Below are 27,058 nucleotides of genomic sequence, written 5' to 3'. Positions count from 1 at the left end.
TAAAATGTACCATGAACACTGGCAGAATATCTTTACATTATTTTAGGAAATCGAAATTTCGATATTTCCCACTAATCATTGTTTAATTTACTGGACTTAACAGATCCACCTTTACCAGTTATATTTTACAACCTACACACCACTAGCGCCACACTGACACACACACAAAACACAAGGTATCGCTCAAAGTTTTTCTCTTTAATGTGTTACAAGTGTGACAAGTAACAAGGTCGGGAGCCCGGCGGCGATCTATTCGTCGTCGGCGGCGGACTTCAACTTCTTCATAAATGCCTCCTTCTTCTGTCGCACACTGTCGTCTCTCTGGGCCTTGGACAGCTTGGAGCGGTTCCATCTGCAGTGGTAGAGACATGGGTCATAGCACGGGAAAAACAGAGAATAGGTTCGAGTTGTGGTCGTACGAGTATCATTTGTGGTAATTTGTAGGAAATTTCTTAATGCGCACCATCAGTGCAAAAAGATACCATGTACCATCAAATTTTAACGTCGCAAGGTACTTTTTCGCACAAAGGGGGCGTTATATAATCACATTTTGAGTGAACAAGTTACAGTCCAGAAAACCAAATTTATGGCCAAATTTGAGCATCTACCTCTCAGTTCTACCTTGCAGGTTTTTTTCCCCCACTTTTTGGGAAGATAGCCTATGGCTTTGGAATTGGGAATTTTATCGGCATTTTCATGAAATTGGGAAAATTAATTTATTAGCCTTTTTTCCACATGAAAAGTCCACTAATTAGGGAAATACTAAATTTGATATAACACTTTCTAATCATTAAAATTAAAAGAACAAAATCATAAAAAACTTTGTTAGATGTAATTGAATTAAAATTGTGATAAAATACACATAAGACATTTCTTTCTAAAAAAAAAAACAACAACATTTTTTATTTTTTATTTTTTGGAAATTGGGAATTTTTGCCACATTTTGGGAAAAAAAGTATACTTTTTGGGATTGGGAACATAGCCGAATTTCGGCTAAAAAATCGGGCCAAAAAAAACCCTGTCTTGACATTTCAGGTAGGGAGACTGGTCGTACACCCAACAATCTTCTCAATGTGGTCATTCATGGCAAAATTGCACATTGAATCAAACAGTTTTAGACTGGACAAGCTGTTATACTGCAAAATGTGACCTTCACTTTTGACTTAAGAGACAGAAGTTGCATGCATTAAGGTATGTTTAACCCTTTGCATGCTGAGAAATTTGTCGCCTGCAAAAATGTCGTCTGCTGAATTTCTAAAATTAGCATTTTCTTTGATTTTTTTTTCAAAGAATACTATCAGAATAGCAAACAGTTTGGATCCAGATGAGACGCCACGTTTTGTGGCGTCTCATCTGCATCCAAACTGTTTGCAAAGGCCTTCGAAATCCGGTTCCAGCGCTCAAAGGGTTAATACATTTTTAACACTTTTATAGTCCACAGTTTCAGATAGGAGCGAAAGACATAGCTACTGAATTACATCACAGTGCATCAGTTGAACTATGTTATCATCATTAATACCAATCTTCACGAAATATTGCACATCTTTTACTTTAGTAGTGATAATTGTCTGGGAAGTTGCATAAGCTGAACTTTGTTATAAACATCCAAGGGAAAAGAGCAATTTTTAGCCATTTCAGATTCAACCAACTCATAAAAAAAAACTTAAGCAGAATCATTCATGCATATAGACATATTATCAAGCCATTTGCCAAATAAAGGCGTGTCTCACCTCTTGACCTTGGTGACCTCTCTGGCAGGCTTTGTCTTCGCCTCAGGGTCAGCCCGGATGGCATCGTGACCTTTCTTGTACATCTGCTCCAGCTGTAAATCATGGACAACATAAGTGCAAATATTCAAGCCATACAGGTCTCTCGAAATACTTTAACAGGGGCTTCGACTGATCCAGTGAAATCACATTCTTTGATCTGGAAGAGAAAGTCTTTCATGCGCTGCTTAAATGGGTGTTTTGGGAAAACTGGACTTACTACATGTGCTTCTTGAATTAGCCTATGCAGTCTGCACAGGCTTAACAGGTAGGACAACTTTCTACCTAAAATGGAATTAGGCTAAAAAATGTTCTTTTATGAACAAAAGAATACAATACATGTCGACTCCAATACAATACATGTAGACTGCACAGACTAATCAGGGTCAACAGTTTACTTACATGCATCAAGCCCAAATTGTTTTCAAGAGAGAGAGACACTGTAGCATGACACCTACATTTTCTGAAGAGATGTAATGTTCTTGATAAACTTTGAGAAAAACAAAATGAAGAATTTTAGTCGCTCATTTTTTTTGTGTTTGTGTTAAATAAGTGCATCGGTAAACCCACAAAATAATCAAAATAAAGGCCCACGTATAACACATATTTTATAGTAATAGGACCCATACGTTGTCTGCTGTGATGCCATTCTTGATGAACTGAGAGAACTGTTTCTTGTACAGATCCTCGTCCTCGTCTTGTAGTTTTCTCATGTACTCGGCCACATGCTTCCCAAAGATGTGGTTGCGGTGCGTCTCTGCCTTGAACTCCTTGCTCTCCGCATCATAACCTGGGAAACGCTTTGTGCTGCAACACACCAATGATTTTTTTGCTTACGATTTTAAAGCCCCTGCTTTTTGGATTGGGAGAAATACTGGATAAACCATGGAATTTCGGTAAAATGAAACATTTTAATTTTATTAAAATAGTTTCATTTTAATGTTATTAAAATAAACAGTATTCAAATACTTTATAAGTGCATGTTTATCTGTCATCTGTTGTTATGAAGTGCTACAGAATTATATTGCTGTATATTAATAAACTCAATAAGTTCCGGAAAGTTTTTTGTCAGATTTTGGGCAAATATATTACTAATGTAATTTTAACATTTAGAATAGTCTGTAATAATGGACAAACAATTTTATATATAGAGAAAAGTCACCACTATCAGATTAAACTCTTTCATGGCTAAAAAAAACTATAAGAAGTTCTCATCTTAAATTTGTTGTTAACACTAATGAAACATACCATGTTTTAAGTCACATGATCATTAGATATTTTTTTCAAATAATAGCTAGTTTTGTTTTTAATTCAGATAGGAGCGAAAGACATAGCTACTGAATTACATCACAGTGCATCAGTTGAACTATGTTATCATCATATATACCAAATTTTATATTCAAAATATTTTACTTTAGAAGCTATTATTGTCGAGGAAGTTTTCATTTATTTCAGATAGGAGCGAAAGACATAGCTACTGAATAACATCACAGTATCTCAGTTGAACTATGTTATCATCATGAATTTATTATTGACGGCTTTTTTCCTTATTAGAGAATGGACGTTGACAGCCATTTCACAATTTCGACACTGTCATTTCACATCTAACACGGCAAAAAAAGCTTTCTTTGCAAAAAAAAGAAAAGTAAAAAAGGCCATTTCATAATTCATTATTACGTTGTTGTTTTTTTTTTAGTGTAATCATTATACTTTCTGTATGTACAGAGGTAATTTATGGCCAAATTTTGTCCCTTTACTCCGAAACATTCAATCTTTAACTTATTTCTTCATCAAAATTATTTCTTCATCAAGATTTTGCCAAAAAATCCATTCAAACATCTTATTTTTGTAGAGAATACCAATATTCCTTTAAGACAATAACTTAACCTTAGTTATTAGCATTTATAATCCTGTACATGAGCAACAGTAATATATTACAAAGCAAATTACATAATTATAAGCGTGTTTAAAAACTACATAAACACAAGCTTTCACGACACCATACTAAAAGTTCAATTCACATTGTGGTATACTCTTATTTTAAATGAGGCTCAACTTGGGTATTAATCTGTGTACCGGTGAGAGTAGTTTTATTTGCAGAGTTACTTAATTTATGAATGTAATTGCTCTGTTGTCCTAAATCATGATGACATTTGGACAGGGAGTTGTTATTTCAACAAATACTGGTTATTATTGTCCTAAATCATGATGACATTAGGACAGGGAGTTGTTATTTCAACAAATACTGGTTATTATTGTCCAAAATCATGATGACATTTGGACAGGGAGTTGCTATTTCAACAAATACTGGTTATTCTTGTCCTAATTCATGATGACATTTGGCCAGGGAGTTGTTATTTCAACAAATACTGGTTATTATTGTCCTAAATCATGATGACATTTGGATAGGGAGTTGTTATTTCAACAAATACTGGTTATTATTGTCCTAAATCATGATGACATTTGGACAGGGAGTTGTTATTTCAACAAATACTGGTTATTATTGTCCTAAATCATGATGACATTTGGACAAGGAGTTGTTATTTCAACAAATACTGGCTATTCTTGTCCTAAATCATGATGACATTTGGACAGGGAGTTGTTATTTCAACAAATACTGGTTATTATTGTCCTAAATCATGATGACATTTGGACAGGGAGTTGTTATTTCAACAAATACTGGTTATTATTGTCCTAAATCATGATGACATTTGGACAGGGAGTTGTTATTTCAACAAATACTGGCTATTCTTGTCCTAAATCATGATGACATTTGGACAGGGAGTTATTTTTTTTTATTTCAACAAAAACTGGTTATTATTGTCCTAAATCATGTCATACAACATTTGGACAGGGAGTTGTTATTTCAACAAATACTGGTTATTATTGGAAGGAGTATCTAAATGAAATGGGCACTTATAGAATGGCCTTTACTTCAGGCAATGTAAGTTTGCACACACAATCAGAGTAATACAGAGTTCTCTCCAACATAACAGTCAGAGTTGGATCTCTTATTTCATCATTTACAATACTGTTTGTATAACCATTATGAAATTAACTCAAGTTTTCGTTAACAAGATGGCCAAAGTTCCTAGGATTCTCAGGTGAGACGCAAGGGAAACAAGAAACCGTATGAGATGGGTGATGCTCCCCAAAGTTTTTTTTTCACAATATTGCACTATATATTAAGATAAAAGGAAACGTCTTGAAGGCACAGTAGATGGGGGGACAAGAATTTTTTTACAGAAATTTCTAAGGGCCACAACTCTGTGAAAAATCATCCGACCGGAACCCGCTGATATTATGCACATCTCCTTTTGGTAGTGAAGCTTCCCAAAAAGTTTCATCGAATTCCGGTCATTAGTTGCTGAGAAATAGCCTTGACAAAAATTGCGCACCAACCTACAGACAAAGGCACACACTGACAGACCAAGCCGCGACTATATGCTCCACCCCAAAACAAATTTTGGGGGAGCATAATAAACTGTTAAGGGCACCGTTTGAAATGTTATCAGAACAATTTAAGGAATCAGTTCTAAGCTAAGTTCAGGGTTATCTGTAAAAATATTTTTCTTCATGAGTGTTCCACTATATAGGCATGTAAACAAAACTGCCATGTTATTGGTATTCAAGCATTTTGAACTCTGCCGAGATATCATTGTAACAAACGTTCTAAGCAAGTTTCACGAGGATTGGACAAAAAGTCACTTCTAAAATGTTACCAAGGTTTTACTATAACATCATAAAGAAAACTGCCCTGCCTAAAAATGCCGTGTTTTTTTTTATACAAAGAACTGAACCATTTTTTAACTTGTCACCCTATTTTTTCAAACAAATATTCTGAGCAAGTTTCATAAAGATTAGAAAAAAGAGGGCCAAGATGGCTCTAGTTCGCTCACCTGAGAGGAGTCGGTTCATTCAATCTTTACCAAAGGTCAAACTTGACCTAGATATTGTTCAGATGAATATCCTGGTAAAGTTTTATCATTGTTTCATCTGCAGTTTCATGATCCTAGGCGTAAGCATTCGTGAGTTATCATCCGGAAATTTTTCTAAGGTGAGTCACCGTGACCTTGACAGCCATTGTCAGGGGTTTTTTTTAGAAAGGGGAAGACGCTGGACGCTGGGTGACAGGGGAAAAAAGAGTGCGAAAGAGACATATTAGGGGAAAAAATAAAAACTGTTCATTTCAATGTCTATAACTCATTAAAAGAGGCTTGTCTCTGTCCTTTTTGTTCTTAAACACATTTAACACGTATTAAAGTCAAAGTTCTTAATAGATGGGTGTAGATCTTGATAATGGGAAATGTTTTCAACTATATTTCTGTACTGGGGCCGGGGGACGATGTCAATTTTGTGATTTCAATTTCATGATGAATGGGTTGACGATCTTGATCTGCTACAGTATTGGAAGGGAAAGGAGCGGCAGCTGCCGATTGTCTACTTTCACTTTCACAATGTTCGATGTTGATTACCTCAGAATCCTGCTGGGTTATAACGGTTTTCGATGATTCTTTCTTAGAAAATGCCTCAATGCGTTCAGTATCTTCCGAGTCCGAATGTTTTATTTTGTTTGTGTAAGAACGCCAATTGTGAGACATTTTTTTTCTGTTTTCACGTTTATATCTTGGCTTGCACATAGCCCGGATGAAAATTCAACTGGTTTCCGGTAATAAATTGACGAAACACCCTTCTCGCGCAAGAACAGTATCCAGTAAAATAGTCACATGATTATTACGATTAGTTGCCCAGTTTACATGACGTAATTTAAGAGCTATATTTAGAATAACTGGGATTCCCAGATTTTTTGTGTTCGTCTGGAGAGAGAGAGAGAGAGAGCGAGATCGTTGTACATGGTGCAAATTGGATAATTGTCGAATGCCCAAAGGAAAAATAAACATTTCTTTGAGAGAAAATATTATAATTTAGTGAAAAATGATATTTTTGGTGGGGAAATTGTATTTTGAGGGAAAAAATTCTGGTAGGGGAAGACGCCGAATATCGGCGTCACTTTCTTAGTAAAAAAACCCCCTGATTGTGTGAATACGTTTTTTGGCACTGTGACCTTGACCTTTGACCAAGCGACCTGATAATCAATAGGGGTCATCTGCGAGTCATGATCAATATACCTATGAAGTTTCATGAACCTAGGCATAAGCATTATTGAGTTATCATCCAGAAACCATTTTACTATTTCAGGTCACCGTGACCTTGACCTTTGACCTAGTGACCTGAAAATCAATAGGGGTCATCTTCGAGTCATGATCAATGTACCTTCATGATCCTAGGCATAAGCATTCTTGAGTCATTATCTGGAAACAATTTTACTATTTCGGGTCGTGACCTTGACCTTTGACCTAGTGACCTGAAAATCAATAGAGGTCATCTACGAGTCATGATCAATGTATCTATGACTTTTCATGATCCTAGGCCTAAGCGTTCTTGAGTTTTCACTCAGAAACCATTTTACTATTTCAGGTCACTGTGACCTTGACCTTTGACCTAGTGACCTGAAAATCAATAAAGGTCATCTTCGAGTCATGATCAATGTACCTTCATGATCCTAGGCATAAGCGTTCTTGAGTCACTATCTGGAAACCATTTTACTATTTCGGGTCATCGTGACCTTGACCTTTGACCTAGTGACCTGAAAATCAATAGAGGTCATCAACGAGTCATGATCAATGTATCTGTGAAGTTTCATGATCCTAGGCCTAAGCGTTCTTGAGTTATCACTCAGAAACCATTTTACTATATCGGGTCATTGTGACCTTGACCTTTGACATAGTGACCTGAAAATCAATAGGGGTCATCTACGAGTTATGATCAATGTACCTATGAAGTTTCATGATCCTAAGCATAAGCGTTCTTGAGTTATCATCCGGAAACCATTTTACTATTTCGGGTCACCGTGACCTTGACCTAGTGACCTGAAAATCAATAGGGGTCATGCGAGTCATGATCAATGTATCTATGAAGTTTCATGATCCTAGGCATAAGCGTTCTTGAGATATCATCCGGAAACCACTTTACTGCTTTGGGTCACCGTGACCTTGACCTGAAAATAATAGGGGTCATCTGCGAGTCATGATCAATGTATCTACGAAGTTTCATGATCCTAGGCATAAGTGTTTTTGAGTCATCATCCGGAAACCATTTTACTATTTCGGGTCATCGTGACCTTGACCTTTGAACTAGTGACCTGAAAATCAATAGGGTTCATCTGCGACTCATGATCAATGTACCTATGAAGTTTCATGATCCTTGGCATAAGCGCTCTTGAGTTATCATCCGGAAACCATCTGGTGGACGGACGGACTGACATGAGCAAAACAATATAATCCCTCTTCTTCGAAAGGGGGGGGGGGGGGGCATAATGAGAAAACTGCCCCCCTCCCAGCAGCCATGTTATTCAACTGACCGGAACCATTTTTGAACTCAACTCTTGTATCAAGGAAACAATTGTTCTGAGCAAATTTCATGAAAATTCTGCCAAAAAAGTGACTTCTAGTGTGTTCACATGTTTTCACTATATACATATAGAGAAAAATGCCCCGCCCACTGGCAGCCATGTTTTTTCACCCATCCTGACCATTTTCAAATTCGTCCTAGATATCAATAAAACCAATGTTTTGACCAACTTTCATGATGATTGGGCAAAAATTGTGACTTCTAGAGTGTTTACAAGGTTTCTCTAAAGCCAAATAGGGAAAACTGCCGCTATACATATAGAGAAAAATACCCCGCCCACTGGCGGCCATGTTTTTTCACCGATCTAGACCATTTTCGAACTCGTCCGTGACATCAATTGAACCAATGTTTTGACCAACTTTCATGATGATTGGGCAAAAATTGTGACTTATAGAGTGTTTACAAGGTTTCTCCATAGCCAAATAAGGAAAACTGCCCTGCCCACTGGCGCCCATGTTTTTCAACGGATCGGAACCACTTTTGAACTCAACCAAGATATCATTAAGACAAACATTTTGACAAAGTTACATGAAGATTGGGCATGAAATGTGACTTCTACAGTGTTTACAAGGTTTTTATTTTTTTTGACCTATTGACCTAGTTTTTGACCCGGCACAACCCAGTTTCAAACTCGGCCGAGATTTCATTGGGACAAAGCTTCTATTGGGACAAAGCTTCTCACCAAGTTTCATGAAGATGGGACAAGAAATGTGGCCTCTAAGAGTGTTTACGAGCAAATGTTAATGGACGGACGGACATACGACGGACAAAGACCGGTCACAAAAGCTCACCTGAGCAATCAGGTGAGCTAAAAACAGAAGAAGACTTATTGAGCGATAAAAAGGTTCCACTTAAGCCATAAACATATGGCTATTTAATGTAAAGAGCAATAGACACAACTTCTTAATAACATTGCAATACATTTGCTGAACATTATATCATCATGAACTTTCTACATATCATAATCCATTTACATTTAGTAAGCAACACATTTTCTTTTATTAGTTTCAGATAGGAGCACAAGATATAGATACAGTATCTAAAATGACCTATGTTATAATCATAAATACCTTTCTACATGCTATATTCTACATATTATTTATTTTGTAATTATTATTTTCTTGGAGGTTTCCTAAGATTCAGATAGGAGCGAAAGACATAGCTACTGAATTACATCACAGTATCTCAGTTGAACTATGTTATCATCATAAATAACAATCTGCATGTCATATTCAAAATTGTTAACTTCAGTATCTTTTATTTACTGGGAAGTCTCCATTTATTTCAGATAGGAGCGAAAGACATAGCTACTGAATTACATCACAGTATCTCAGTTGAACTATGTTATCATCATAAACATAAGCTTTCTTTTTCAAAGTAAATGGTTACCAAGTACTATCTTGATAGTCTGAAATGCAGTAATTCTACACTACGTAATTCTTTATTTCACAAATAAATTTTCATTCACATTAATTCTTGCATTACGACTGTCACCAATTTGAATATACAGATGTTGTTTTTTTTCACAATTTTTGGAATGGAGCCAGGTACCTTAGAATTGGGAAAAAATCGCATTGTTTCGAATTAAATTAGGAAAAAATGTTGCTATTTGGCTACCAAATTGAGAATAATTGATTTCAATATTACATAAAATAAGGTTCAACTCATAGGGCTTGATGGGAGATGAACGAAATGTTAGGACTTTTTATATTTAAACCTTCATTTGGAGTCTGTAGGTCCCATTGGGGGAAAGATACACATTTTTATATTAGGAATCATCAATGGGTCTTTCAACAGGCCCCGAATTTGAATGATAAAACAATGGCTCGTTACATTATTAGTCAAAAAGCAGCTTTCCAGTGCATAACCTTGGGTGATTTATAAACATAATGCTAATCTGCAGATCAGAAATTATGAATTCTCTCCAACAGTCTGTCAGAGTTGGATCTCTTATTTCATCACTTCAGGCAGCGTGCATGATATAAGTAGAGGTAAACCATTTTGTAACTATTCTGAGTCAAAATACATTTTACAACTCAAACATTTTAGAACTCCTTCATTTAGACATGTTTTTTGAGAATTTGCAGAATTCATAAAAGAAATAAAGGGAAAAAGCATGTAATCAGGAAATAAGAGCCTGTAATTGGTTATTACAAGGGAGTACCCAAAAGACAAGGTCAAACTGCTTTCAAACCTTTGGCCTTTACCACTAGAGCGATTTTGTTTTGCCCAATTAGGAAAAGTACCTGCACCACACTATTCGCAAAATAAATAAAGAACACACCAATGCGGAAAATAAAGAATAACAGTAACACCCTGAAATTGGGAAAGTTTGTGTAGTGAAATCTCCAAAATGAGTTTTCTTGCTTGGTTTTAATTGCAAAACCATTTCATTTTTGTTTACATATTCAGTTTCCAGCGTTTTTTTTCCTTCTTTGACAGGGTCCGGTAAACGGCCCTGTTCCCAATCGGAACCGGACCTGGTCCCAAAATCGCCGACGGACCCTTCCCAATTTAGAAAACGGTCTTATCCCAAATAGTTTATATTAAAACGGCCTCGTATCGATTCGAAAATCCAAAATAGACTATCTTTTTTGTCTTTGACAAAATATTTTCCCGGGTTTTGGTTTTATTTCTAGCGACGTCTTTACGTAGTAAACAAACCCAAATATGGAAATCCGAAATCTCGTTTTACTCTTCAAATGCTCGCGGCGAAGTTAAAAAGTCAACTACTTCTGACGATTTTGCACACTCGCATGGTGGTTTTTATATAAATAGCCAGAAAATGAGTCACATTTCAAAATACTACTTGAAGAAAGTGAACAAAACGAAATCAGCAAACAACTTATCTCAAATTGCCACACAAAGTAATTTTTCAATTGGGCTTTATGCCATTTTAAACAATTTTCAGTTATATTGCGGCAATACCCATTAATTCTATCTGGAAAACCAGTTCTTATTTTTTTTTTAAATAAACTGGTATTTGTTATACAGACTTATGATCTACCCTATCCCAGAATGCCATTGATAGTGTATAAAAGCATTGTTTACTACATAAAATAGATTCCAGTTGATGTATTTGTATGATTTTTGATATTTCCCAATTTGATGGATTTCACATCGCGAAAATTCCCAATTTGAAGGATTTCGCGACTCAAAAATTCCCAATTTCTAGGGGACAGGACCTGTTCCCAAACAGGTGAAAAAAAACGCTGAGTTTCATTTCTCATTTTATTTGTTCACTTGCAGATTATGCACTTTTGGAAAAAAATGACGCAAATTTCCTTACTAATGAGATTTATTTTTAAGGATCTTGGGAATTTTGTAGTTTTTACAAAAAGGACGAAAGTTTCTTTTAAGGGTATTTATTTTATCAAAAAGGAAACAATTCTGCACTAAAATATGCACTTTAAAGTGCATTAAGTCCCTTAAAACATTAAACTCATAATCAAGACCTTTTTTTTTACTAAAAACAAGTTTTAATGGCTTCATTTACAACCAGAAGAAAAACAAGAGATGTGTTTATCAGAAACACAATGCCATCTACTGCGCCGCTTTGAAATAACATTTCTATTTATCATTTGGTAGGTATAGAAATCATCTCCCTTTAAAGCTTACTTCCCATGGATTTTGACCAATCCAACCGGAGGGGGGGGGGGGGGGGGGGGGGGGGGGGGGGGGGGGTCACTGACAACCAGGCCTGTGGTTTATGAAAGAGATCATAGCCAGAGTTCATCATGTATCTATTTACACAAGTCCACATTCACAAATTAGTACAGGAAAGAAATGATAAATAATCAAAATAGAAAAACATTTGACAATTGAATCGTTTGAGTTATAAATATTTAAAATAAAAAATCTGTACAGTAACTGTGAAAAGAACTTAAATTCTTGGTAAGGAAATATATAATCTTAGATTTACAATTATATAAATTACTTCCCTTGAAAATAATTGTCTCTTACAAATCTCTATTTTTAGTAGCAAATAATTAAAAGCCACAACCGTGACTGTAGATTCACCACTCAAAATGTGCAGCTCCATGAGATACAAGTGCATGCCATATATCAAGTTGCTATGTTCAATATTGAATAATTATCTCTCTTTAAAGCTTATTACTTCCCTTGGATTTGTATTTTTGACCTTAGACCTTGAAGGATGACCTTGACCTTTTACCCTGATGTGTTTGTCAGAAACACAATGCCGCCTACTGCGCCACTTTGATTTATTTAAAAAAAATATATACATTGGCAGGTCAGATAATTATGTCAATTTAAAGCTTATTACTTACCTTGGATATGTTTTTTCAACCCCGTGACCTAGTTTTTGACCCGGCATAACCCATATTCGAACTTTACCTAAATATTGTCTAGATACAACTTCTGACCAATTTTTGTAAAGATCGGATGAAAACTATTTGAATAAAAGAGAGGACACTAAAAAGTGTGACAGACTGACAGACAGTGCGAAAACTATATACCCCCTTTTCTTCGAAAGGGGGCATAAAAAGAGAAGCAAAGAATAAAACCTGGGGTTACTTGCAGGCTATTCTGATTTTATGCTGGCTGCATGATGCTATTTTCACTTTACTTCTGAGAGGTAATGTGTTAAGATTCAGATTTTATTTTTACTTCAATCATCTGATGCCCACATTGCCTAAAAGATCACCTGTGTGGGATGTCGATGCCACCGTCAGCGCAGCCCTTCAGAGCTCCGAACACACGAGCCCCTGTGGTGGTTCTTATGAGACCCACGTCAAGGTAGCAGCGGAAGGCCCCGTGCTCTCCATCCACGTCCTCCACATAGAACTCATCCCCGTTTACCTCCTTCTGGCCCGGGTAGATCGTGTCCAGCTTCAACTTCTTCAGTAACTGTACAGAAACACACACAGGTATTGAGAGGTATGAATAAGCAATTCAAAGGTTTTACGACCGTCATCAGGTTTATGTACTTGTAATTAGATGTAATTCAGATACAATGCATTTAAGCCAAATAAAGTCTTTAAAAAAGTCCTTTGTTTTAAAGGATATTTGAGTGTATGCAGGGTTGTCATTATAAACCGATTGCCGATTGAACCCATTGCTTAACGCTTAAGGAAATTGGACTCTATTATGATACATAATGAGCTGAAAAAATTAAAACACGTCAATTGAAAACAAACAAACAGACCCGATTGGAAAATTTATTAAGTAAATAACAATCTGATTGGCTAACAAAAATCTACTAATTAGCATAATTACAAATTGGTAATGTACGGATTTCGACAGATGTTGCCGATCAATAGTTTATTTTCCGCACTTCTCAGGAAATGTTTGTCGCGTACAGTGCATTGTTTCTGCACCTGTTATCTATACTCGAGAAGAATTGGCGTTGTCGCTTAACGTTCCACATAGTTAACTATTTAAGCTGTAGACTGTGCATAATACGTTCCTCTATTATTCAACTCAATAAATTGATACGCAGTCTACAACAATACCGGTCAGAACCGGTCAACGAGACAAAGCATAATCATAATGGTTGGTGTGAAAACAAAGCAGAGTTGTAACAGTACATCTTATCGGCTTAGATAAACAATTAACACGGATTTGTCCCTGAAAGATCAACAGATTTACCACTTTTACCTCCTAGTGGTCCCTTAATTCAAGATTCGGACATCAAAATACACAAAAATCAGCGGTCGCTGGTCGCGTAAGACAAAAGTCGCTTAATACAATATCATTATATAGCGAAAAAGCTCCGTGGGATTTCAAAATGGTCGCATAAGACAAAGGTCGCTTAATACAAGTGGTTGCATCCACAAGATTGACTGTATTAATAAATTTATATAAAATGTGTAAAAAACTTATTATATATATATTTCAATATAAAATAAAATAAAAGTTCAGAAGAACAAACGTCAAAACATGCAAAATAAGCCAGATATTTAATTCTGAAATCGAATACGGCTGTACAGTTGAATTCGCCAGCATGTATTATCATGCATGTACGATGTGAACCTGAACTTAGTTTAAGGGTTCATTTTAAATTCCTGCAACGATATATATTCATACGACACACAAACACTTACTCTGGTCCTAATAAAAAGACAAATGCTTCGGTTATTGTAGGAAAATATGTTCGTCACAATTGGCTCTGGGAGCTAATTTGTCTTTGAAGCATTTTATGAAATTTGTATTTAATGTAAATTTTTTCTTGCCTATTTTGTGTTATTGTAACATATTTTATCAATATATGACAATTTAACACATCTAAAACATCATATAATCTCGCTCTAACTTTTTATGCTCTGAGAATAGCAGTATTTTGTCCCTCAATATGTCTAGAATTCGTTTTCGGTATGGCTCCCCTACCAGGGCCTTGCCCTGGACCCACAAGGGGCCTAGGTGGCTCCAATGACCCCCGGCCTAATCGGTTACTATTCCAAAATAATCCTTTGTTTGCAATCATGACAACCCTGGCATAAAAAAAGTCCATTTTTTTTATATTTTGGTAGAAAAATAGGGTGCCCAAAAACAATCGTTTGAAACTTAACAACAATTGCTGGACATTTTGGTGCAATATTTTCTTAATTATTAAGGAGTGGCAATTTAAATAACAAATGTACATAATCATAATATGCAAAACACTATACTCTGAAATGTGCTGCAAGGTCTATGGAAAAGCCTCCAAATGATAACAAAAGGACAACACTGTCAAACAAAATAGACTTTTACATACATACTCGTCTAGCAATCAGCAATCCAGTGCAGTAAGCAGCGGCGTAGTTGGTTAGCCCGACCTTGATGCCATATCGGGGGAGCTCGTGAGAGTATGCAGCGCAAATGATCACGTCTCCCTCAATTCTGGCATACGCTATCTGCAACAGAGGCAGCATTTGTGAAGAAGATAGTTGAGATGTGGGTGGATAAATTAATGTTAACATTTTATTTGAACAATAAAGTAGGAAGAGACATTTACAAGTAGTGCAGAATTTGGGACCAGAAATTACTGAAATGGTAATATTAAGCAAAGTTGCAGATGGATCATCTGTCTGCAACAAAAAACTTTGTTGACTTTAGCAGTCCTCGAAATTCGCACTAGTCAGACAGCAAAAAACTAGTATTTTTTCTCAATATTACAAGCCTGACGTGCTTGTACAATTCATTAAACAGAAAACGAGTTCTACTTTCATTTTCAATATTTGTAAACAAAGTTTTGAGCCGCTTAAATCAACAGCCGCTTATGTTTTAACACACTGCGCACACGTGCTGGGCAATCAGCCGATAATTGGATTACTGCGCATAAAGCGCATGGTTTTGTGGTTCCCGCATTACTATTATGTAAAATAAATGTATTGCTTTGCGTTCGGGACACAGAGAGTAATGGCCGAACAGTTGTCATTCAAGTACGTCGTTGAGGAATGCAAATCTGAGGTAACTGTGATTGACGCATTTGTCGACTGGCTTTTTGTAGAATAACCCGGCACTTAATTGCTTATATATTTTCTGGTGGTTCAGGTTTGCTCTCTCTTTCACATGGATATATGGGATACATTTCTGCTAATTTTTTACCTAAACTTTATGTACATATTTATAATTGTGATTTGATTGAAATACGTGTGTGAAATTAATTTCTTCTTATTTCAGGATCCGAAAGAGGCCGGCTCAGATGACGAGGAAGCTAACTTGGACGAGGATGAAATTAATAAGAGATTTGTATTGTATTTTAAAGAGTGAATAAATGAATGCTTCTTTGGATGTTTTATGTTATGTTAATCTGCATTTTTAACAAAAATGTTTGGGCTAGTAAAATCTGACTCAGGCCTGTTCAAATTTCCATAGTACTAGCCCAACTTGCTTGTAGATTTAAATCTGAATTTCAATGACTGCTTTAGGACTATAGGCGATGAAGAATTGTATAGCCTGAATGACCGCTTAAGGATGAAACAATTTTCATTAACATGTTTAAATGTGTAAACAATATCAATATCCCCAGAATTTTGCTGAGGCTTGGAGGCAAAGCCATCAGTAAGCAGTGAATATCACAGATAGGTCGCCTCAATATACTTGAATTTTTATCATGGTTCTTCTTAAATTGCAGACCTTATCATTCAGTGTTCTCCGGAAGCACTGGCAGCCAGCTATTTCACAGTCACTGGTTACATTCAATCAAGAGAACACGGATCATTGCCAATATTATTGACATTGATCATTGCCAATCTTATTGCCTAATAATGAAATACAGAAAATTCCACAGATATCAAGCACCCATAACAACATAAGTGACCTAATTTTATTTTTTTATCTCCAAGAATCATCAAATGCACCATTAATGTAATTTATAACCAGGAATCCCGAACTGAACTGGGAACTTTTAAGTCATGAATCAGCATACAACTAATAGTTTAACTATGTTATAACTACCTGGCCGACATTTTATCTACAATAAGGCCTAAAAGTCTTGTTTCTGGTTACATGCCCAAAAAAATGTGGGTCGGTAGGTAGGCTTTTTTCTTTTTTTCCTTTTTTTTCTCTCACAACACTTGATTGAATATTTAACTCAATGAGAATGTCATTATTTTTAGTTATCACCAGTGTGAAATGCATGACGACATAGTACTAACTTTCGGTTATACAGTTTGTCAACCACAGGGCTCGAATTTAACTTTTTTTTCTACTTGCAAAAAATTGCGAGCAGCTTTAAGTTTAATACCAACTCGCAAAATCAAAAACATTCTCGCAAATTTTGATGGAAACATAAAAAACCCTTGGTTATTAGTTTAGTTCTATTTAAACAAAATAAAAGTACTTAACATGTATACACATTTTTTTCTGCAACCATACAAAGATATCAGTTCCTTGTACCACAAGGGCCCACATTAGGTTGATTGACCATCTTCATCTATAACAAGTTTTAGTCTTATTTTAAGTTATTTTTTCCACTAATTCACTGTTTTCATAGAAGGATTAAAAATCCGTTTTTTCTAACTAAACGGTTAACTTTGCTTTATCTTTAGTATTATGTATATTTTGTGTTATTTCCGTCTGTGGGAATAAACTGACAAGTTATTTTTCGCTTCAATGAACATGTGTGAATAGTCGACTGTTTCACTTCCAGGGGTTTTTTTTACTAAGAAAGTGACGCCGATATTCGGCGTCTTCCCCTACCAGAATTTTCCCCCTAAAAATACCATTTCCCCTCCAAAAATATAATTTTTCACCAAAATATAATATTTTACCCTCAAAGAAATTTTTTTTTCTTTTGGGAAGTCGACGCTTATCCAATTTGTACCATGTACAACGATCTCTCTCTCTCTCTCTCTCCCGACGAACACTCAAATCTGGGAATCCCAGTGATTCTATATATAGCTCTTAAATTACGTCATGGAAACCGGGCAACTAATCGTATTAATCATGTGACTATTTTACTGGATTCCGGTCTTGCGCGAGAAGGGTGTTTCGTCAATTAATTACCGAAAACCAGTCGAATTTTCATCCGGGTTATGTGAAAGCCAAGATATAAACGTTAAAACAGAAAAAGTCTCACAATTGGCGTTCATACACGAACAAAATAAAACGTTCGGACTCAGAAAATATTAATTGCGTTGACGTATTTTTTAAGAATGAATCATCAAAAACCGTTGAAACCCAGCAGGATTCGGAGGTACATGTAATCAACATCGATTAATACTGTCGGATTATTGTGAAAGTGAAAGTAGACAATCGGCAGCTGCCGCACCTTTCCCTTCCAATACTGTAGCAGATCTAGATCGTCAACCCATTCATCATGAAATTGAAATCACAATATTGACATCGTTCCCCGGCCCAAGTTGAAAACATTTCCCATTATTAGATCTACCCCTGCAACTTTATTTAGGACTTTGACTTTAATATCATACTTGTTCATGTGTTTAAGAACAAAAAGGTCAGAGACATGACTCTTTTTCTAAAAAAAACCCTGAAGTCTGTAGGTGAGTTATAGACATTGAAATGAACAGTTTTTATTTTTTCCCCAAATATGTCTCTTTCGCGCTCGATTTTCCCCTTTTACCCAGCGTCCAGCGTCTTCCCCTTTTTCTAAAAAAAACCCCTGACTTCCTTTGTACCAATACCATCCGCGTGTCTGTATATACCAGTCTACATACAAGGTGCGCGCTTACGCATAAGGGTTCTTGGGTGTTCTATAAATTGACCTAAGATTTAGTGATCATGTGTCGAGCAGCATTATACATACTCATTTCTTTTCACTATTTATTTACTTGCATTTTGCGAGTGTGCGAGTGTTAATTTCGAGCCCTGAACCAGTTCCGGATAATCAGTAATTCCGATTAATTTGTATTTAATTTTTCATAATGCCCCAAAAAAAACAAAATGGTAAGTGTCTAAGGACAGAAAGGTCAGGGGTTTTTTTTACTAAGAAAGTGACGCCGATATTCGGCGTCTTCCCCTACCAGAATTTTTCCCCTCAAAATACAATTTCCCCACCAAAAATATCATTTTTCACCAAAATATAATATTTTCTCTCAAAGAAATGTTTATTTTTCCTTTGGGCATTCGACAATTATCCAATTTGCACCATGTACAACGATCTTTCTCTCTCCCTCCAGACGAACACAAAAAATCTGGGAATCCCAGTTATTCTAAATATAGCTCTTAAATAACGTTATGTAAACTGGGCAACTAATCGTAATAATCATGTGACTACAATCGTAACACTTCGTCCATCTCCGGATTCTCCGTAAAGAGTAAGCTTCCTTATGCAATAAAAAGCCGGTTGGATCCAGAGAGCATGTGACTATTTAACTGGATACCGGTCTTGCGCGAGAAGGGTGTTTCGTCAATAAATTACCAGAAACCAGTCGAATTTTCATCCGGGCTATGTGCAAGCCAAGATATAAACGTGAAAACAGAAAAAAATGTCTCACAATTGGCGTTCTTACACAAACAAAATAAAACATTCGGAATTGGAAGATACTGAACGCATCGAGGCATTTTTTAAGAAAGAATCATCGAAAACCGTTATAACCCATCAGGATTCTGAGGTAATCAACATCGAACATTGTGAAAGTGAAAGTAGACAATCGGCAGCTGCTGCTCCTTTCCCTTCCAATACTGTAGCAGATCAAGATCGTCAACCCATTCATCATGAAATTGAAATCACAAAATTGACATCGTCCCCCGGCCCCAGTACAGAAATATAGTTGAAAACATTTCACATAATTAGATCTACACCTGCAACTTAATTAAGGACTTTGACTTTAATACGTGTTAAATGTGTTTAAGAACAAAAGGTGGAGACAAGCCTCTTTTGATGAGTTATAGACATTGAAATGAACAGTTTTTATTTTTTCCCCTAATATGTCTCTTTCGCACTCTTTTTTCCCCTTTCACCCAGCGTCCAGCGTCTTCCCCTTTCTCTAAAAAAAACCCCTGCTGTATACAGATTGTCTTTATCTGTTAATTTCTGTAAAAATAAATATTCTTTGAAAACTAAAGACTGCATTTTGATTTTTTAATAAAGCATTTATTGACTAGAATAAATGTCAATGAAACAAAACATTAACAAAAATAACAGTTCTAAACGATTAAGACGCTTTCAGCAGTTGCATTAATTTTGGACATAAAATTTGGATGTGGATTTTGTAACAGAACAAACTAATGTGTAAATTTCTGTACAAATTAATATTCTTTAAAAACTAAAGACTGCATTTTGAATAAAGCATTTATTGACTAGAATAAATGCCAATGAAACAAACAATCAACAAAAATAACAGTCCAGAACGTTTCAGACGCTTTCCACAGTTGCTTAAATTTCAGACATAAAATTCGGATGCGATTTTAGCAACAGAAAAAACTATTGAGTCAGCGGTTAAAAGCAGGGTCAGTCGGGTAACCAGAAACAAGACTTCTATTTTTTAGGCCTACCTGTTGAATATGGATTGTTCTAGGCAAAGTTAGTCCTATGGGCATTGTTATAGCCTCTGGCTCAGACTAGAGATTTTGGTGCTTATAGGATTTTCCAAAAACAAGTACTATATTGTACATCATGTTGTTTTGTATCTATTTTTTTGTGTGGAAAGTTTTCATTTATTTCAGATAGGAGCGAAAGACATAGCTACTGAATTACATCACAGTGCATCAGTTGAACTATGTTATCATCACGAATAAAATTTTACATGTCATATTCAAAATCTATTACTTCAGTTTCTATTAGTGCTGCAACAATACGCCAAAAAGCGTATTGCGATATATTGTCAGTTCAAAAACCCGTATTGCAATATATCGCAATATATTGCTTACTTGTACCAGAATTATAACTCGCCAATTACCCGATAATCCCGTTTTAAAGCAAATTCTGGTAAATGTTTACTATAAAAATGCCCAAGAATAACACAAAACACAAACATTCACCAATTTTCTTAAATATCAAATACATTTTGGCATTTATTACTATTTAAAGATGTGATGAAATAACTTCCAATCGGGCGTTTTTTTCCCTCTGAACACGCGTAAATCGCCTGACGTGATGTTCCCGTTTTATACAACACAAATACACCCACACTTTGCACGCGACGTTCTACATGTCTGTATAATTTTCGCGCGCTTTTTATTGAGAAAAAGAATAAAGCACTTTTTTTATTGTCGCGTTAGCATTACATTTTGGAAGCGTGTTTCCGAAATTCGGATTACAAATTTAATAATGCTCATTTCAGAATCGAACGAAACATTTAGTTGTGCGTAATTAATTCAGCGATAATTCGTTTAAAACCATAGAATGAATGCTCCCATGTAACAACGCTACTCTGTATAATAGACTTTTCAGAATGCCGTTTTTACGTAACAATTTATTTTTTACAAAATACCGATTTGTTTTGTTTACCTTGATATCATTATTTTGTATGGCTTTTCTGAACGAAATGTACATGCATGTTTGTAAAATGTTCGTACCGGTATGACGAAAATCGTATCGCAATACAATATGCGGATTGCGTATTGCGATATATTTTCTAGTTTCTATTATTTACTGGGAAGTATCAATTTATTTCAGATAGGAGCGAAAGACATAGCTACTGAATAACATCACAGTATCTCAGTTGAACTATGTTATCATCATAAACAAATTTTCAACCATGCATCAGCTGAACTGTTTTATCACCATTATTTTAAGTTAATGCCGCTGGTATTAAGGCGTTATATTTTAAAGAGCAAACTAAATACTTTAATCAATAATTTATCAATCATTACTGTGAAACTGTATTCTATGTTCCTACCTGACAGATGACGTCCTTGTTAGTGAAACGGACGATCAATCTGTACTTTGGGGTGTTGTACTTGTTCTTTTCTTGAATAACAAGTCGCTTTCTGGCATAGTAGTCAGTTTTTCCCTCTTGTAAAAAAAATAATTAGTATTAAAATCTTGGTATGGACCAGATTTTTCTTTAAAATAAATTTAATTCAAAATATAACTTTAATAATAAAAGTATTATCAATATTGCATGTACTTATCTACCAAAGTTCAAAATAACAAATATTAAAATCCTTCGTCCAATAATATGTATTTGTCTTCTTGTCCCATTCTTTCAGTGCTTACTCTGATAAGCATGTGGTTTAGCATACCTCTCCTCCTGCGGAATTTGACTTGAAACCTCTTGAAGTATGCCTTATTCTTCACAACTTTAACGAACCCCTGTCAAGAGAATATACAATGTATATATTTCATCATCAGTAAATGCAAGTACATTTAATTGATATTGTATTTTATTATGATGTATTTTTTCTCTCATTTGAGATGTGATGTAAATTCAGCACATTTTTCCCTAGCTGAAATAATTCGCGTTCAGAATAAATCTGAACGCTGAAACTCCTGTCTGCAAAAACCATAACGAAAATTAAATACAATACTATTATATCAATATCCTTAAAATTGCAAAATAACATAACCAACTCATAAAGTTTTAGTTAATTAGTCCATTTTTACCTCAAATAGCGTCGAATTGAAGTTAAAAGGCATAATTTGTTTCAGTTAAACTTCTGCTTAAATCGCAATACAATCACCGACCTCTCGCCATGTTATGAAATATTTAAATATCAACCAATCAGAAGAAGGCATACGGTGTAATAGGCTGCGTTATCGATTAAAATCTACCTGCCGTATACAGTGGGCACAGCGATTGGAATTGAAAATGTGAGTAGTGTGTTGATTTAAATTGGTCAGGCGTGCAAAATTGAAAGAGTCATTACATAATTCTTACGGAACATTATTGAGAAATGAATTATCTACACAGGTATGTAAATATTATTGCAATCCGTTGATATTAACTGTCTGATATCGGGGCTTGAATGTTGCGCACCAAATTCCTTGCGCATCAATATAGACAAAGAAGGAAAACTCTCGCTATTAAAAAGATAGAGTGGACTATTGACGCCAAGAGTCTGCCAAAGAAAAAATCATCAAAAGACTCTTAAGGCGGCAATTTATATTGACTAGTTTTTCCCCATCAAATGTGGGGCCTGTAGATGACCCATTCCCAATGGAACAATAACATTTTAATTCCAAATGAGCACTATAAATTCCCAATTGTATACGCTTTTGAGGAAAGCGATGAGATGAAGCAGAATTGGACCCCTCATATTGTGAAAAAATGAGAATGCTACTAGCCTCTGCCTATGTAAAACATGCCGTTCGTGCAAGTGCTGTCAAAGGTGCAAATTCTATTTATCGCTACTGACAACGGTTACTTCCTAGACTTGCGCTATGAACGATACTTTGAAGAACAAATATTTTTACCTATGAGTGGACAATTGTGCACAAATTATGACCTTAACAATTTAAATGAAAACATGCTGTCTTTTAACACCTAAGTGTAAATCTGTTAAACAATGATATTTTATTTGGTTTTGATAAGGGCATATTTGTTAAATGTCTTTTTCAACCTTTATTCATAAAATATGCACATGAAAATATAAAAGTCAAAGTCACCATGATGAGATATTTGTTGATTTCCCCTTCGCTATACGATAGCTTCGGCTGGGGGCTAACTCAAATCCGGAAAAGGAAGTTCAATCGCTGATACGTATTTGACGAAAAGATAAGAAGGAAAAGTAGAAGGTTACAAACCACCATTATTTTAATAAAAGAAAATTTTGCTTACTTTTGTATGGCGGAAAAACAGGGATAGAAATTAAAGGGGCCTTTTCACAGATTTTGGCATTTTTAACTTATTCATTAAATGCTTTATATTGATAAATGTAAACATTGGATCGTAAAAGCTCCAGTAAAAAATGAAGAATAAAATAAAAAAAAGGAAAAGAACATTGCCCGGAGCAGGTTTCGAACCAGTGACCCCTGGAGTCCTGCCAGAGTCCTGAAGTAAAAACGCTTTAACCTACTGAGCTATTCCGCCAAGAACACATACTTAACGTATTTTATACCTTATATAAGCAATCTTCGTAGTTTCACAAAATTTAACGACAAAAACAGAACTCTCCAAATTATTCAATCGTTTCGCGTTGCAACGCTTTATAATTTTTAGGCTTTAAAATCGTCAAAAGATGCATATAATGGCTGGATTAGAGCTTGGTAAATGTTCAGTATTACTGTTTCCTCACAAATATCATAACCAAAACGAAAATTTGCGAATCTGAAACAACTTTTTTCAATTTTGTCAATTTACCAAAGCGTGAAAAGATCCCTTTAAAGGTTGTCCGTTAGCCCAGAGCAAAAAGATTTTGAAATGAGCAACTCGTTTTCAAAAGTTGATAGTCCGGCCGTTTCAAAAAGCTTGAAACAACATCTTGCATTTATCATGAATGGAATTTGGTTATCTTAAATCAGTTTTACAATTTATCGATTTATGTCAATTCAATCATTCGGTTCAGGCTAATAATAGGAGATAATTTAAACGAATTTACTTATATCAGCCATGTTTATGTTTAAAGGTGGTATTGATTACAAATGAGTTGAATATTGTTCGGGGATCTGAACCCTTTGGCTTGGTAATGATCATTTGAAATTGATTTAATAATAATTAAAGCGAAACGAATTATTTCTTATGATGATTAAATATCAAAAGTAATTCATTTAGCGACAAAATTAAAAAGCTATAATATTTGAACAAGTCCCTGAAAGAGACGGTATAATTTTAAGAACTCTGAAATAAGTTAGAACATGTTTTGAATTGGGATAGGGGCTTATATGAAGTCAGCGCTGTAACCGGAGAAATTTCTCTGCTATTTGACCTACTCGTCAACGATCAGACCCAATAGTTGTCATTTGGAACTCTCAAGTCTTGGTTTTTCCAATATTTGAGCACACGCGGTAGGTACAAACAAATGCTGACTAGGATATTTTTAAAGAGAGAAAATCAATAATTTGTCTTATCGTTGAATAGTAAACACCACGTTTTCTGCTCAAACATTCGTTATAGTTGATAAAAATACCATGATTTAATCATTTTTCTTTAGATGAACTTATTTCGATCGTTTTTAAATTGTAAACGTGACTATGTCATTGCATATGCTATGCGTAGGCCTGGGCATACAGTTTAAAGGGATCTTTTCACGCTTTGGTAAATTGACAAAATTGAAAAATAGTGTTTCAGATTCGTAAGTTTTCGTTTTAGTTATGATATTTGTGAGGAAACAGTAATACTGAACATTAACCATGCTCTAATATAGCCATTATATGCATCTTTTGACGATTTTAAAACCTAAAAATTATAAAGCGTTGCAACGCGAAACGATTGAATAATTTGGAGAGTTCTGTTTTTGTCGTTAAATTTTGTGAAACTACGAAGATTGCTTATATAAGGTATAAAATACGTCAATAATGTATATTCGGCGGAATAGCTCAGTAGGCTAAAGCGTTTTTACTTCAGGACTCTGGCAGGACTCCAGGGGTCACTGGTTCGAAACCTGCTCCGGGCAATGTTCTTTTCCTTTTTTTATTTTTTTCATGATTTTTTACTGGAGCTTTTACGATCCAATGTTTACATTTATCAATATAAAGCATTTAATGAATAAGTTAAAAAAATGCCAAAATCTGTGAAAAGGCCCCTTTAAATGCAAGTTTGTCAACGAAACTACCAAGACATTGACTCCATCGTATATATATATATATATATATATATATATATATATATATATATATATATATATATATATATATATATATATATATATATATATATATATATATATATATATATATATATATTATACTTTTCAGATATATTTAAAATCACACAGACAAGTACCAAACAATCAAAAACCTAACTAGCCAAAGTTCATTCGTAGTAGTAGAACTAAAATATCGATCGTTCCATATCAATTGGATATTTATATGTCTATTGATTTATCTCTATTGTGATGTTTTTCTTTAATCTTATCTTAAAGAAAAAAAATATTCGTTAAAGACTAAGACCTTACGATTAGAGGGCACATCACTAACGAGCTTTACCATACATTACTTTTTTTGCTTTAATTATAAAGCATGCCGAAAAAAAACAAGAGCATGAATAATGTTTTTCAAAAGAAATATTGTATATGTAAAGCCGTTTATATAGGTTCCTTCATTACCATACAGCTGACAAAGTATGTTTTTCATGTCTTTTAATGATGTTAGCTACTGGACCCATTCGTCTAGGCGGCTGTACATCTGAACGGTGTATTTAGACTTTAAATTAATCCGGTGTTAAACGTTTGACATACATGTATATCAGTGTTAGATTTGCTATGTGTAAATATTGATAATAATAATAGTAATAACCACAAAGGACCTTTTTACATTTCCTAAAAGAAACACTATTTTCGTTTAAATACTTAGTATCCGCTTCTGAATGGGAAGCAAATCGAATATCGACGTTACTGGTAATTTCTGTATAAATGACATTGTTTGTACCTCCCGCGCGCGCTCAGAAATCGGAAAAAACCCACGGCGCGCGAGTTCCGAATTAAATATATTTATGAATAAAATCTTCAAGAGTAAAAACACACCTTCGAATTGGACCAATGAAATCACTCGTGTGTTTAAAATGTCGGCCAGTTGAAATGTATGTTAACAAAGGTTCAAACGGCGCTGGACAGTTAGTTTTGATGTATACTGTAACGGCAAGAACGGTAAGAATGTTTTTTTCATACGTTTCATCGATTTATGGTACCAAGGTCCGTGACCTTTGCATGGAAAATGCTCTTTACTTCGTGAAGATTACAGTGTTCGATCGGGTCTAATCGAAGACGAGTATGTCACGCGAGTTGCGTATCGTGTTATTTCTTAAAATTTGACCCAGCATTTGTAAAAATATTGCAAGATATACACATTTCAAGAAAGGCAATTGATTTCTGCGTTAAATAAGGCCATGCTCATGGAAATCGCAGCACAATCAATGATGATGAAGTTATTGCTGTTCAAAGTGATGAACCCTGTTTTCGGGTGATTTTGAGGTGAATACTAGTACCGTGTTATATAAATATTTGATAGTGAAATTATTATTACTCAGAGAAGTTGATTTTTCGTTTTAATCCGATTATTTTTCATTCAAAATTATGTTTTTACTTATTAGTATCACATCCACACGATAAACACCTGTTGGATATTCGAATATTATTTTTCTAACAGTGCACAGAATTTGCGCATGTGAATCGAAAACTATAAGGAAAGTTCATTTGCACGACTATTACAGCGACAGAATGTCTAACATTCATGGCCGGCAACAGATCATTTGGCATACTAGGCAAACCTTTCACACTGCGCCCCCGCGTCCACGGCAACTAAAATATCCATTTATTTAACTAACATAGAGGAAAAAATACCGAACTAATTTGTTGCATCAGAGTAAATGTTTCTT

At 35.1% G+C, this 27,058-nt stretch overlaps 1 protein-coding gene, 1 long non-coding RNA gene and 7 other non-coding genes across 9 annotated transcripts; all 9 read right to left on the bottom strand.

The window, feature by feature from the left end:
* Positions 1-183: 183 nt before the first annotated feature.
* LOC127837479 (60S ribosomal protein L5-A-like) lies at positions 184-23,332 on the bottom strand. The gene is made up of 8 exons (XM_052364610.1): positions 23,194-23,332; positions 21,831-21,900; positions 21,485-21,600; positions 14,957-15,091; positions 12,904-13,106; positions 2,396-2,573; positions 1,731-1,822; positions 184-352 (listed from the first exon to the last, which is right to left on the bottom strand). Exons 1-8 carry the CDS (start codon positions 23,194-23,196, stop codon positions 250-252), a joined length of 900 nt encoding a protein of 299 aa, XP_052220570.1. The 5' UTR covers positions 23,197-23,332; the 3' UTR covers positions 184-249.
* On the bottom strand, positions 1,438-1,522 carry LOC127840253 (small nucleolar RNA snR60/Z15/Z230/Z193/J17). Its single transcript, XR_008030514.1, has one exon. It is a non-coding gene; the product is annotated as a small nucleolar RNA snR60/Z15/Z230/Z193/J17 (small nucleolar RNA).
* On the bottom strand, positions 2,574-10,310 carry LOC127837480 (uncharacterized). Its single transcript, XR_008029307.1, has 2 exons — positions 7,320-10,310; positions 2,574-7,040 (listed from the first exon to the last, which is right to left on the bottom strand). It is a non-coding gene; the product is annotated as an uncharacterized LOC127837480 (long non-coding RNA).
* On the bottom strand, positions 3,070-3,155 carry LOC127840190 (small nucleolar RNA snR60/Z15/Z230/Z193/J17). Its single transcript, XR_008030463.1, has one exon. It is a non-coding gene; the product is annotated as a small nucleolar RNA snR60/Z15/Z230/Z193/J17 (small nucleolar RNA).
* LOC127840252 (small nucleolar RNA snR60/Z15/Z230/Z193/J17) lies at positions 3,210-3,296 on the bottom strand. Its single transcript, XR_008030513.1, has one exon. It is a non-coding gene; the product is annotated as a small nucleolar RNA snR60/Z15/Z230/Z193/J17 (small nucleolar RNA).
* LOC127840254 (small nucleolar RNA snR60/Z15/Z230/Z193/J17) lies at positions 9,371-9,454 on the bottom strand. Its single transcript, XR_008030516.1, has one exon. It is a non-coding gene; the product is annotated as a small nucleolar RNA snR60/Z15/Z230/Z193/J17 (small nucleolar RNA).
* Positions 9,514-9,600, bottom strand: LOC127840251 (small nucleolar RNA snR60/Z15/Z230/Z193/J17). Its single transcript, XR_008030512.1, has one exon. It is a non-coding gene; the product is annotated as a small nucleolar RNA snR60/Z15/Z230/Z193/J17 (small nucleolar RNA).
* Positions 20,298-20,384, bottom strand: LOC127840250 (small nucleolar RNA snR60/Z15/Z230/Z193/J17). The gene has a single exon (XR_008030511.1). It is a non-coding gene; the product is annotated as a small nucleolar RNA snR60/Z15/Z230/Z193/J17 (small nucleolar RNA).
* Positions 21,250-21,336, bottom strand: LOC127840247 (small nucleolar RNA snR60/Z15/Z230/Z193/J17). Its single transcript, XR_008030509.1, has one exon. It is a non-coding gene; the product is annotated as a small nucleolar RNA snR60/Z15/Z230/Z193/J17 (small nucleolar RNA).
* Positions 23,333-27,058: the final 3,726 nt, after the last annotated feature.

The sequence above is a fragment of the Dreissena polymorpha genome, chromosome 7 (genome assembly GCF_020536995.1).
Source record: "Dreissena polymorpha isolate Duluth1 chromosome 7, UMN_Dpol_1.0, whole genome shotgun sequence".
NCBI lineage: Eukaryota > Metazoa > Mollusca > Bivalvia > Myida > Dreissenidae > Dreissena > Dreissena polymorpha.
This window is presented reverse-complemented; position numbering and strand designations above follow the sequence as displayed.